General features: G+C 42.5%; 1 protein-coding gene across 3 annotated transcripts in view; it reads left to right on the top strand.

Annotated features, from left to right (window-relative positions):
• CLEC16A (C-type lectin domain containing 16A) overlaps positions 1–14224 on the top strand; it is a 1932649-nt gene that overhangs the window by 466497 nt on the left and 1451928 nt on the right. For all 3 annotated transcript variants that reach the window (XM_069647805.1, XM_069647806.1, XM_069647807.1), the window contains exon 8: positions 4154–4204. In XM_069647805.1, coding sequence (XP_069503906.1) covers positions 4154–4204 — 51 coding nt within the window. The remainder of the gene's footprint in view (positions 1–4153; positions 4205–14224) is intronic.

The raw sequence follows: 14224 nt of genomic DNA, 5'->3' as shown, positions 1-14224 counted from the left end.
CCCACACTCTTTCTGTAATTAGTTTTAAGGATTTGCCAGTAGTTTTTTTTTTTAGTATAGGCCCTTTTATTTGACACAACGCCACTAGGACTGCCTTCTTTTTCATTTGATGGTCGACGCTTGCTCCCATCTTAGATTTTGGTTAGGTGTTTTTATAGTATATTTATAGTTCAATAAACACCCCTGAACTGCGATCACTTGTCTGTCTATACTGTCGCCACCATGTGTTCCTAACAGTCAATCCTTGGCTTCCACTAAATGACCAGAAGAACTCTCTACCATGGCATGCGATCCTTTGCTTGGCGACCTGGTTCCTGAAACTGTGCACCTGAACCTACTTGTGGAATGTACTGGTTCAGGAAGATGTCAGAGCACCCTATACACGCTGTACATATCCCTTCTCATATCCCTCTGCCTTCTGTCTTCTCTCCCATTCCAACAGTTTCACCACACTAGCTGTCACATGACCATACGTATGAGCCAAAACTGGAGACATTGAAAATAAGGCATATAGCCCTACCCGAAAGGATGGGAGAAGGGAATGAGGGAAGAAAGGGGGAAGTGACAGTTGGAATCCATGCGTTAGATGACAGGTGCGTGCTGCTACTACATAAATTAGTACGAACAACAAATAATGTATTTGCATGCGCAGCTGACATATTAGCTTATAAATTAATTTGTTAAAAATTAAGAACCATGGAATACAATTTTCCCAGAAGTTGTAAACTCAACAAAAGCAAAATATAATGAAAAGAGAATTACAAGACAGCATACAATGGTATCATAAGGGAATTAATATGGCACACAGTGTAGAATTAGCATGGATGGCCTGAGTCAGGTGTCCTATTGATGGGTGGAAGGTTTTGCATTGAATTGAACCACTGTCACTGCTCTGGGCCCCCATCCACACCACTGTTTTTCAGCCTGTCTGCACCATTGCAAAAGGGGTCCAGCCATATGCAAATCAGTCAGGTACTGCCACCAATGGCAGCAGCACAGCCTGAACTGCTAGCCCAGGTCCCCTCTGTATGGAAACACAAGCAACCCCAGGCATGCTTTGCCCTTGTTGGGCCTAAACAGTGAGGTGTCGCTTGGTTCCCTATGGCGCAGTGAACAAGGGGCCCAACAGCTGGACATACATTCTTTCACGTAGAGAGACAAACTATAACTAAAGAAGTGATAGGTGGAAGGCTCTGAATTAATCTGAACCACTGGCACTTCTCTTTGCAACCTTCCACACCACTGTTGTTTAGCCCCGCTGCACAGTTGCAACAGGGGTCCAGCCATATGCAAATCATTTAGGTACGTCCAACAATGACAGCAGCCAAGCCTGAACTGCTAGGCCAGATCCCCTCTGCACCGAAACACAAGCAACCCCAGACATGTTTGGTTCCCGATGGCGTAGTCCGAATTATAGCCAAATAATTTGTCTAGGCAGGAACGACATGAAGGATCAATAGATACCATACATTTAAAAAAAACCAAACTTAGAGTGCAGGACAAATTGATGCAATTCTAAAACAGCAATCCTAGAACATGATTTAGCCTAGTAGACCGAGAGGAAGGGTAGTTTGGGAAGGGTCGACATCCCAAAAGGATGATGACTCATCCCAAGGTCTATAAGACTATGAGCATATAGTGGTAATAATAATGCATGTTTCTGAGTTTTGATAGTGAAGTAAAAACGTTACTTTATTAGTGTGTAAAGTAAATAGACACATGTTTGTATTTTATAGTATTTAAGTAAGGTTTACTTCATAAGTCGAGCAGTAAAATTGCAAACTTGTTTATACTGCAGAAGGTTAAACAAGAACATACATAATGTGTCATGAAAAGTAAACCACTTCTTTTTGTTTTTATTGTGTAATAGTTTGCATAAACCTTTCACAAAAAGAAAAACAAGATACATATTTTTTTTTTAAATCACGTACTTTCTTTTATTTATATAGTGTACAATGGACCCAGGACCCATAGACATGATGGGGCGTAACATAACAAACAATAATACAAACAACAGCTAACATAAAATAAGAAACATAATAAAAGTACGACCTAAAAACCAGTATAGTCCCCCTAGGTGAACAGGAAGACAAAGCCATATTGCAACCATAAGCAAAATAATGCTAACGAGTAGCTTCATAGTTATCCACTGGAAAAACACTTGTAGTAGTAGTTACACAGACTGAGATAGCGCGGGAGCGAGCTAAACCCGCACCCTGCTATGAACACCATACAATTTGCATACATCTTAATTTCCAAAATGTCATAAATAATGTATAGCAGCAGTAGACAGTGAAATGTGTCTCCCACTTAAAATATGGCTCCATAAATTATCTACAAAACATGAAAAATGTAGTAGACGCTTTTGTTATAAGTTAAGACCATTCATGAATAAATTTTTCAGGGTTTCTACCTGGGATTTATCTTTAAGCATATTGAATTATTAGATCGAATTCTCCTAATTTCACGGGTAGGATGCAAATGCAATCTTCGTCTCAGGAAATTCACCCTCTACCTCCTACCCTGGGATTTCCTTAAGTACATTGTGATATCTCCCGAACCTCTTTCTATTATGTCGGAAAGTCTGAACAGTTTGTAGTTCATTTGTTGGTGACTAGTTTGAATCTAGTCCTTTTACTGTAACTTCTTTTTTACTCTGGGGGAGTTTTGTAATAAATGGTGTACAGAGATATCTGAATAATTAATAATTTTTTGTATCTTTGAACTCCATCTAGTTAGGACCAAAGATAAGTGACTCCTCATTATGTCATGCCATTTTTCAAACAATGAACTCTGAGGAGGGTTCAATAGTTTGATATAAAGTAATAGCGACTTCCGATAGACATGTTAAGGCCCAACTCATAGCCAATGGGGGCACATGGAACACCCATTGGAAGATTAATAGTGTGGTTCCAAAATCGACACTCCATTTGACCCCAATCAATATGTGCAGGATTTACCCTTTAACACAGACCCCACCCCTTCCCCCACCGCCTCCCCGGTAGATTATACAGGGGACAACTTTGCCTTTATAAAACATTATCAGCGGAGAGACTTGAGAATTTTGCATATTTCAAATCCATCTTTTTCATCAGTGTCCAGAAACGAAGGGCCTTAGAGAGAAGTTCCTTGTGGATCCCTGCTGAAGATAGTGTTTTGTTGAAAAAATTCTTGTCTGGATATTTCCCTGTTCGCTTTTGAAGTCAGAATGCAGTCAATACCATTTGTTATTGACTGCACGCTGATTGGCTAATTGTAGGTCAATAACGATCAGCATGCGCTAATAATGTCGATGCGTGTGGACAAAATTATAACATTACACTGACAGCAAGGGTCAACCATAAAGAACTATACTAAGGAAAAGCTATATTTAGAAAGGTTGTCGAAAGCACCGCACATACATGTTAAATCAATAGCTTCACGGGATCGGGGAATACATACATTTACAACATATATAATGTACAGCCCCAGAAGGTGTACATTCTGTTTTTATGGAATGCTTAATTTTTGAGTCGAAGAGCAGGAATGACTGATAGTTTTACTTAAAATACTGGTTAAATGAATTCTGAAAGTGTTTCATATAGTTCACCAGATGGCGCACATTAGCTTTAATTGATGGAAACCACTCCTGAACTTCTTCAGAGTAAGAAGTATTTAATTTTAAGGAAGAGAACAAATGTACTATCGTAGCATGTTACTACTACATCATGGCAAACGTAAAACGTCATTTCTTTAATGATGACCTTACCAGCTTTCTTCTCATTACCAATTAATTTGGTTAAGTATTTTCTCATTACCAATTAATTCGGTTAAGTATTTTTCACAAAATTGCACAGAATCCCATTGGACCACCGGGTGTGAAGCATAGCCAGTGATCTGTAAAGCTATCCTCATTAAGGGATGCTTCTCCCAGCGGCTGGACCCGCTTGGATACGCCTACATTGTGCTGGAGGAGCCCGTTCCTGACATGCCTACGGTTCCACGCTGCTTGTACAATTCATGCCTTGATGTTTTTGCTTTATGCAGTTTTTTGTTTTTGAGCAAATGGTAGCATTTGTAAGTCTGATTTTCTTTTGCACATTGACTCACAAAAGATTTAAACCATACAAAATAATGTTTTACTAATTATCATTTCGTGTGTTTGTATTTTTAGACTGAGCGACCTCGAATAAGTCCCCAAGTATCTCTTTACCTTCTTTCCCAGGTAAGTTTTCATCTTTAAGTATGTTGGAGAATTAATATATGCCATTCATGAATCATCCATCATTCTGTCAGCTTTGTTATTCGATTTGCTGCACTTCTGTTTGTGAAAAATAATGGCTGCTCTATCTTGCGCATACAATACACAAATCTGGGCCAACAGGCTTCAGATGCCATGACTTGCATGTGTATTTGTTTCAGTCGACTCCTCTCCTAATCGGCATGATGCTGCATTTGTGTTGATTGCGTTTACCTTTGTTGCCCCGGAAACCTTGACTGTGAGCGTCTTCCACATCAGTAAGGCTCTGCTGTATTTCTTGATTTCGGCATCAAGCAGGAGTTCACATCACATCACAACTCAGTCTGGACAGCAGCTTAATCTGGACATTTAAAGACCCCCTTAACGGGGGCGGGGAAATGTGAAGTGTAACTGTTGCAACAGTCCTCTGCTTTGGAACTGGGGATTATTATTTATTTATTATAAAGCGCAACACGCCTATAGGCCTCAGTGCGCAACATAAAAACATACAGCACAAAAACAACACAGAGAAAAAAAATCAAAAACAGTCCTAAGCAGAGCAACCAGTTGTGATGCAAGATAGCTGGAATAAAGTAACAGGCAACAGTTAACAAATCCCAAGGGTAGACAGGTGTATCAATTCAAAATAATCCTCATATTAGTGTAAGAGGACATGTAATCCAGCTTCTTTCATATACTAAGGAACAATGGGCAATTACTTTGGCCACAGCCTATAACAATACAATCTGAATTACTCTCAGTACACCAGGTGTTAACATGCATCCTTCGCAGAAGCCTCGAGTCCTGGGTTTAATATAGTTTTGCCCTATCCACCGAGAAACTCCTCCGGGCCCACTGCCACATGGCAGTCGCACACCACGAGCATTGATGGAATTAAGGAAGCGAGGTACAGGTACCTTCCAGGCTGTGTTGCCTCACCACTGCACGAGTCACAGCATTGACTGATTCTAAAATGGGCAACCACCAGTGTTACTGTGGAACTGGTCCGGGCATCGGGATGCCTGCTTAGGAGGCAGTCTGAAACAAACTTGTGATTCTGGACCATACCGTTGTGTGCCACCACCTCATCCAAGGAGCCCCTGGACCCAACACTGTGTTCTGCTCCACTTCCCCAGGCAAAGGCAGAAGAGCATAGACTGGGATGGACCAGGAAAGGGGCGGGTGGCTTCAGTGAATTCTCTGGAGCATTTGGAACCAGGCAAGGGCAGTTGGGGGGCACACAACTTGCTAAATAAAATTGGACCTGCGGCACTGTCATCCCCTTTCCTCTATAGTAATGTGGGGTTCCTGCTGTGCGGGGATGGGATTGTATACTCGGCACAGTAAGTTGTTCTTTCCCTTTAAATTATGCACACACAGGCTGGGAAAAACATGCATGTCCGCTGTTGACTCTACCCCACGCTCCTTCCCCTCAGTCCTCTTTTCCATATCAAATGGGTCTGACGCCTGATGCTTGGCTCTTCTTTAATGTGTTTGGAGCAAGCTCAAATTGGGGCTCCTGCGTGACTTCCTTTCTTCCAAGTACCTACATCTGCTACTCTTCAGGTGGAAACAACTCCTGAGGGCTGCTCCAGAAAGGGCCATTTTAAGCCCTTTTGGGGCCCGATGCACAGACACTGGCGGGGCAACTCCTACCACCGAACCAAAGGATTTAAGGGATCCGAATACCTGGTCAGGCCCACCTTATCGCGATCCCCATTCATAGCTTGATATGCTGCCTCACAAATTAAGCATGAGTACTTCCTTTACCCCCTTTATTCTTGCTGTCATCAGAACGATAAAGTAGCCTTTCAATAACGTCAGGAGTCCACTATAAGGGTACTTGTGTTGTAGCATAGGCACAGGACACTTCATCAATAGCAGCCACAGGTAGGAAGGTATACTGGCCCTAGTATGAATGCAGGCCACAGATCATATGAAAACGTGCACATAATCCACAATAGACAACTCAGATTAGCTGCCTCACCGAAGGTAAACGTGCTTAAGCATGTATACAGGAGACCAACTGGAAGCAAGGAGAGCGGTACACATACCATAGCATAGATAGTGGATGAAGATTAGAAGCTTGCAGGAAGGTATCTGAGACTGAGATTGGAAGGGCATATTTTTCAAGCAGTGTTACGACTGGAGAGCAAAGAAACAAGTGGTTGTGTGGGGCAATATATAAATGCTCAATATTACAGGGGATGTGTATATATAGCCATTGAAAGCATGTGTGGGGCTTCCTTAAAGATCATACCCTGAGAACGAAATCACCCTGAAGCATGACATTTTGAAAGGTTAAGGGACTGGTAATTTTGACAGATTAGGCAATGTGAGATTAAACGAGATGAGGATCACACATTGGTTAAGCAGTGATGCTGGGATTCGTTCCCATTCTGCAATTTCTGCCATTTTCTTTTTCAGTTCTTACCATGAACTAAAAAACTCAAATTTTATAGAAGTGACTTGGAAAGGACACAAATCACATAACCCAACATGACAGTTTTTTTCAAACAAAATTTTATAGAAGCGTATTATGCAAAATGGGGATGATTCTAGCTTCATTGTCCATCATCAAGAGAAGTATTTAAGTGCCAGCAGTCTAATTGATGTGATCTTAAAAGATTTTATCTGGGATTTTTTTTTTGTATTTTAAAGGTTTAATTCCGCAAAAAATAATGCAGGCCTGTAAAACTGTTATTCAAAAAACGCTTTTTCGTACAATTCAACCTTTGAATTGTACGAAAAAGCGTTTTTTGTGTAAATTGAGCAGATCTTAAAATATGCTTGCCGGAGGTCTGCAATATCTGGTCTGCTTTCTTCTGTGTAGAACCCCTCCAACTCAAATGGCCTGTATAGAAGGTAAGATCAGGTAATGGGCTATACAATACCAGCAGCATGCGAGAAGGCAAACCTTTTTTCACAGAAGACTGCACAATACTGTCAGTGATATAAGATGATTTGTCCAGGATGACTATCATCTGTTAACGAAGCTAGGACAAGAGAATGCACACATTGGTTTCACAGTCTTGAATATGGCCTAATCGCGTCTCCAGACTAACACTTTATGCTCATCATTAGGGGTGGCTGCCTAGGTTTTACAACCACCCCTCTGAAGAAACTAGTTTCTGATTTCTAGACCTTCACCATACTGATGGTTTTTGTTTTTATAGCAACCGATATCTGGTACAGGTACATTATTGATAATGTTAAATCAACTTTAGACAGGAAAGGCTGAGCCGGCCTTGCTGCAATTTGGTTTTGTAATCTTGCATATGATCACAGAGCTCTGCAATGAGTGCTTAACACACTGAGCTATCTTCTGAACCATTGCAGCTGTATCAATATGCATTTCAACTTTGGCTGTTGCACATGAGCAATAGGTTCCCCACAGAAAGGTGAGAATGCATTAGAGGATAAATTAGTTGGAGCAGAATGTTCTTGTCAACAGATGGTCAAAAAGTTTAGCCTCAGCAGCATGCCATAAAATATCCAAATGTGTGCCATTTATGTTTGGTCAACAATGTTTTGCATTTATATAGCGCCTTATGTACCATTGGTATGATCTCAAGGCGCTGGTAGGTTGAACACCCTTGCGAACCGTAGTTCAAGTCAGTAGAGAGGGAGAGAGTCATATGGTGCGTGTGAGCACCGGATATGTGTGCAGCAGGTGCGGCACTCATATGATAGCTGCTTCTTAGCGGTAGGTGTGGTGTTTCGGAGATCAGGAGTATGTGTTCGTTCTGGCAGGGTGATACCGAGACTGATTCTGGCTGCGTTAGGCCTGAGAAGAAAGTGTAGGCTGGCGGGTGTGCAGCCATCTCTGTTTAGTTAGGATGATGGGGAGTATGTGGCAGGTGTTGGCATGAGAACAGCTATACCGAATGTGTCATAGTATCGCTGTGTTCTAGTTGAGTGATGGTGTATAGAAGAGAGTTTAAGTGTGGTGATGTGAAATGGGGGTTTTCAGTAGGTGCTTGAGATCGAGCGTGCATCTGAACCATTTATTCTGTCTGTTTTATTCACTCAGTCTGTGCAGTCAACTTCGTCTGTTCACACATTTCGCCTGGTTCTTTGTTTGATTTATTAGTCATTCCATTCATTTCATCATTCGATCGTCTACATAAACTGTTCGGCCATCTCCATCCGGTTCGGCCATCTCCATCCGTTCTGCTCGTTCCATCTGTTCTATCCAATCCATCCGTTCCGCCATCTCGATTTGATCGTTGGGAACTGACTTCAAATGATCATGCAGCCTTGTGGGGCCCCGGGACCGAACGGAACAGCCACTGTTATACAGAGCAATGCCTCATTCATTTTACAATTGTGTGTGTAGAAAGCATTCCATTTTCAACTACGCGCATACTATATTATGTGCGTACATACATAATTTCAGCCAGCGTAATCGTATACTGGAACACATTGACATGACTTGTCCTCTATTCTATTCTAAAAAGAGCAAGCCAGCAAGCATATTGTGTCTTCGCACCAAGACAGCCTTGTGCAAAAACCAAAACATTAGTTCAGCTAAAACATTTCTCTGCAGTCAGCCAACCAAGGTTGTATCCCTGTGCTAAAGGATTTGAGTCTGCCAAGACTTGATTTGTTATCAAAACATTTACACACTCTGTACGGCTACTTCTTTCCGCGGTCAGCTAAAAGCCTCATTCATATGTACAAGACACAAAGCAATTTTCTAGCGCCTCGAAACACACACCAATGTGCATGCTACAAAATAGCAAGCTAAATATACCTAATTACATGGCTATTAGCAAATATCGATCTATGATCAAAACAAACTGTAATTCTTGAACATGGCTTATGCTAAATGAATGAATAAATGAATTAGTGGATGGATTAAATCATGCTAAACTATCATAGATAAATGTAGATTCACACCTTAGCCTTCCGATAAAGATTTCTCGGGCTCCAGATCACATCATATGTTTTGTTGACTAAAAGACAAGGTGAGTGAGAAACCCTTTTCTTCGAATTCCTGCTCAGATGATTTCTTCCTGGGGATCAACTGGTTCTGTTGCGGCTAGTCTCTAGGGGGAAAAACCCTGGTGCCTCTTTGGAGGCTGTTACTGGTGCTTGTGGCAAGGACCTTTCTGGGTCTTTCACCGGGCTTTGGCCCGAGGGAGCTTTAGCCTCTTCAGGGGCTCATATAGAGGAGCCTTCCTCCCCAACGAAGTATGCCTTTTACCAGGATGTGTCCTGAAGCCCCTGCCACACGCTACTGGGCCCTGGCCTGAGCACCAAGAGGCCTGTGTGGTGTGAGGAGTCGGACATGGGAGACAGACACACATATGGAGATTTTTCCCAATTTAACATTTATTAAAATAAGGTTTGAGACAAACACCGATCTTTCCTTAACCTGATGAAACCCTGGCTAAAGAAAAATGACCTAGTGTCCAAAATGTCTGTGCCTCACACTATTACCTACAACCCAATCCTACAGGAACCATTTGGCAGCTTCAACTTTATAACTCAACATATATTCACATATAAGAAAAACTGAAATTCTTATGATCAGAGGTGGATCCCCTGGATCAATTCAGAAGTTCATTTCAATAAAGTTATTTTCTTTCGCCTGGTTCCACTCCAGGTGGAATACACAGTTCTTTGTCTCCAATGTATCCTTCACTTGGCAACAGATGTTAAAGCGTCCACTTAACAGTTCACAAAGTCTTTTCTTCATGCACTAATTTAAAAAAGTTAATTCAAGAGTTCTACTAAAATCCGTACAAGTACACAACAGTTTATCAAACACAGAACTGGAATTGCCAATTCTTTTCCACCATAATCACGCACAAACTTCTACCACATTTAAAGTACTTCAACTCCCTTTCTTCCTGGTGTTCCACTCGCCTGCCAGGACTAACCACCATTTGTCCCTTTCCTGATATACTCGTCTGCCAGGGCAGAAAATCCTACTACTACTACTATTCATATTTGGTGGCAAGGTTTGTTTCCAACTTTCCACACTTGATTCCTCAGTGGAGAAAGTTAAATCTACAACAACTTCCGGAATAAGTCTTTGGATTTGTAACACCATTGGCTTATAACTTCTTTCATACACATGCTGCACAGAAGGACAATGATTCTTATATGCATTTCTTTGCCATTGGCAATGCGGGTTCCAATTATCGGCCCAGTGGTCCATTTCACAAGGAGGGCATCTCTCCTGCGGTCTCTTATTTCCTTCCCCACAACCTATTGATTGTTGGCACTGCGTTTCACAACCCTCATGACTGCGACCTTCAATCTGCCTTAATATATCTGGGCTTTGGCAAAGCAGGTAATATTGTCTGTTGTTGGGATATCTTTCTCTAGGAAAACTGTATCCCCTTTGTTTTATATTTGCCCTTCTTTGGCTTGGGCAATGTTGGTACCAGCACTCTCTTATCGGGCCTCTTTTCAGGCAAGTCACATTCACCTTGTTAAACAAATGCCCCCTTTTGGTATCGGATATTGGGGGGTTATCATATCCTTCTGTTCGCCCTCCCTCTCCCTTTTGGGTAATTACATTCAATTTGCTTTTTTTTTAAATGTTTAGTATTCAACAACTGCTGTCTTTTTAAGTGGACTCTGATGCAGAGCCATGTGGTCATCTAGTTCAGGACAATTCACTGGTTTCTCCTGGCACCTCCTCCTGACCAGCTTATTGTGGTTTGCTGCTCGTCTGGTCTTTGGTTGTGTTGGACAGTCACTGTCGGCCTCTTTCTGTATGCACTGCCTGTCGCTGGAGCTCCTACAGTTCCACATGCACTCCAGGGCAATGCTCTCACCAGAGTGCTTAATCGGACACAGAGAGCCAGTCTCTCCTTCGGGACAGCTGGGCTCACCTCTGCATCCCGCTGTGCTCCCTTTGCATCTCCAGGCTACTCCGACCCCTAACAAACCCTCCGTACGGTGTCCCGCTTCTGGCAACACGACAGCGTCGGCCTCTACTTTCCCCTGCAGCTTCAGAACCTCCTGCTGCCACGGCATTCTCTTGACCTGCACCTGACCAGTTCTTAAATATTAAAAGGTCCCGCTCGGGTGTGGGTTATTAGAACTAGACCGCTCACTGTGGTTTAGTGAATCTGTACCACCTCTTCCTTGTCTCAGTACTAGGAGGGTTGTGGGACTCAAAGTCCATAATGTTCCTAGTTTCTTTAATGGCTCTTTTTATTCCACTTTATTTATTTGGACATTTGTAAAGCGCACCGAACCCGGAGGCAACTGGGCGCTGGGTTATAGGAATGATGGTTACGGTGGTCACATATTGCAATTAGTTACAGGCTGTGCAGTTGTGGCTGCAGTTATACAGTAAAAAAGAAACATTGTATGCATGTAATACTATATGCAGTTGGTAGCAGGTATCAGTACAGGTAGATTGCTGGTACATAGTTAAGACGAGAACTATTTAGATGTAGTTCCTCTAGGTATCTTGTGAAAAGAGAGCAGGGTTTGAGGCCTTTGTGGAAGGACCAAAGGGAGGGATCTGATCTAAGCGCTAAGGGCAAGGAATTCCATTGTTTGACCGCAATCACAGGGAAGCTACAACCTCCGGCTTTTTGGCGCCTGTATCTGGGGCTGGTTAGGAGACATGTGTAGGCCGAAAACTTAGGTCTATTGGGTTGGACCTTGGAGATTTGTCTAGCTAGATAGATCGGGGCACTGTTTGATAGGCATTTGTGGGTCAGAGACCAGGTTTTGAATGTAATGCGTTCCCGAACCGGGAGCCAGTGAATATTGCGTCAGGCTGATGGGATGTGATCTTGTTTAGGGATATTGAGTGCACCTCTAACAGAATTGTTCTGCATGATTTGCAGTTTGTTAATGTTGCGCAAGTTATATCCTGCCAAGAGGGAGTTGCAGTAGTCCACCCGAGACAGTATAATGGCTCTTGCAAGGGTGATACAGTTGTCGGAGGTAAGGAATTGTCTGCTGACGATGATCAGTTTGGCGGTGTAGGCTGAGGCGATATTGTTTACCTGCTTTGTTAGCGAGAGCGAGGAGTGTAGATATACTCCTAAGGTTTTTACCTCTTTGGATACAGTGATAATGTTTACGTCAATGGTGAAGGATTTATAAGAGTCGGAGAGGTTATTTAGCCGAGATTGAGTGCCAATGAAGAGTAGTTCCGTTTTCTCGTCATTTAGGCAGAGCTTGTGTTGCGCCATCCAGGCTTGAATGGTTAGGTATATTTCGTTCAGTACGTTAGAGTCCTTGTCTAGGGATTTGGTTCTTTAGGGATTGTATGTGATATACTTCTGAAGGAAGATTTTAAGGTAATTATAGGTTCTCTTTGAGGTTTACTACTTGAACGTTTGGGAAGGTCAACACTACTAAAGGTAGTAACCTTAAAACCTTGACTCTGCTATATATCATCTTCATGTTTACAAACAAGGGGTTTACACTTCTTACTTCGCATAAGTCTGGTAGGGGAGGACCTAAGGTGACTATGCCATTAAATATTCAGGCATAAATAAACCTTAATTCTCAAAAGAGGATGAATACGGTGTTTCTCCTGATAGAGGCACCACATTCCCCTAACAGCCATCTCCTCCGATGTGATCCCCCCCACATGGTACCACCCCAAAGGGTTAGGATCAGGTAGCGTCTGCCTTCCCTTGGCCACATGGGAGGAGACTTTAGTGGGCAGTGTCTCTGTGCAGTGTGTAGCTGCCTCAGCAGTGTCACTCTCCACCATGTCGTACATAAAGGACCTGTAGTCTTAAATCTTTTGCAGTGGTCCCAGAGGGAACTGCACGGGTTTCTGCCTAACAGCCTCGACCCTCAGTGCTTGCTTGTGGATAATGTGTCACTGGCTTTTTTAAGGCAAGGTACCTGAGCCAGGATTTCAGAGGATGTTCTGTCCTCCCCTCACACCCCCTAGCACTGACGACAGTTGGGCTACCATCTTTCTCATCGATAGTAGAGTGGTCTCCAGTATTAGAGGCTGTTCAGAGCCGTTTTTCTCCCAGAGACCTGGGCCCTTTAAGCAACATCCTTGTTCTGCCTCTTCCCCCATGTTGGGCCCATGGCTCAAGCGAAGATAGCTTCTTAATAAGGTTTGAGTACTTAACGCACACTCAACCTTTGCAGCAATATTTTAAAGGCCTCATGATGGAAATCTTGACCCCCAGCCCAAACTCCGCCTCAGGAGGACCTGTGTCCCTCAACTTAGGCCTCTGCAGGATCGTATGACAGGAACACTCCTGCCAACTCCTATGTTTTTGCTTTTGAAGTAAATAACTTCTAATGCTCCCGGACAAAGACTAGATGGTGGAATATGCATAGCATGACATTTTTAACAGATACAAACTACGGAAAGGTTATCATTGAGCAAGACACATTCGTCATATATGTTCAGGTTGGTTTATGATATGATTTCATTTGTGCATGTTTCATGTCTACTCTATAAAACATAGTTTTATTTAATCTCTCGAAACCTGAACATTACCAAATATTGTACCAACTTGAAGATACAGGGTCTAAAGGAAAGACAATGTTGTGGCAATCTGCATTTTAAGTCATAAGGTAGGTGTTTGGGTCTTTTGCGAATATCAGTGAGAGGGGTAAAATAAATGTTTGGTAAAAGGAAAGGGGATGTTTTGAAAAAAAATGATGACCAGCATGGACAGTATTTTTTTTAGACAGAGTGCCACCACTGTTGTGGAAAGACAGGTTTCTGCTGTACAGATGATTTGAAGGTTTAGAGAGAAAAGGCTAAGTGTGCAGATACTGTACCACTTACTGAAGTCTACAATGGAGGAGCAAAGATATAGATGAGTGAAGGCTTACCTTAGCCCGTATATATACAGCTGTCAGGGAGCAGCATATGTTGCACTTTCACTGCACTGGGGTCGGGATAGGCTCCTAGACCAAAATCTCTGCAGGATCCTACTCGGCCTTTTGGTACTTTACTGGGATTTGCATTACAAAGTAGATTTCGTGAGTACTATGGATATGTTATGTTATAGGATATTTATATCATGTACTATCACCACC

The sequence above is a fragment of the Ambystoma mexicanum genome, chromosome 2q, assembly GCF_040938575.1.
Source record: "Ambystoma mexicanum isolate Mex_15411 chromosome 2q, UKY_AmexF1_1, whole genome shotgun sequence".
NCBI lineage: Eukaryota > Metazoa > Chordata > Amphibia > Caudata > Ambystomatidae > Ambystoma > Ambystoma mexicanum.
This window is presented reverse-complemented; position numbering and strand designations above follow the sequence as displayed.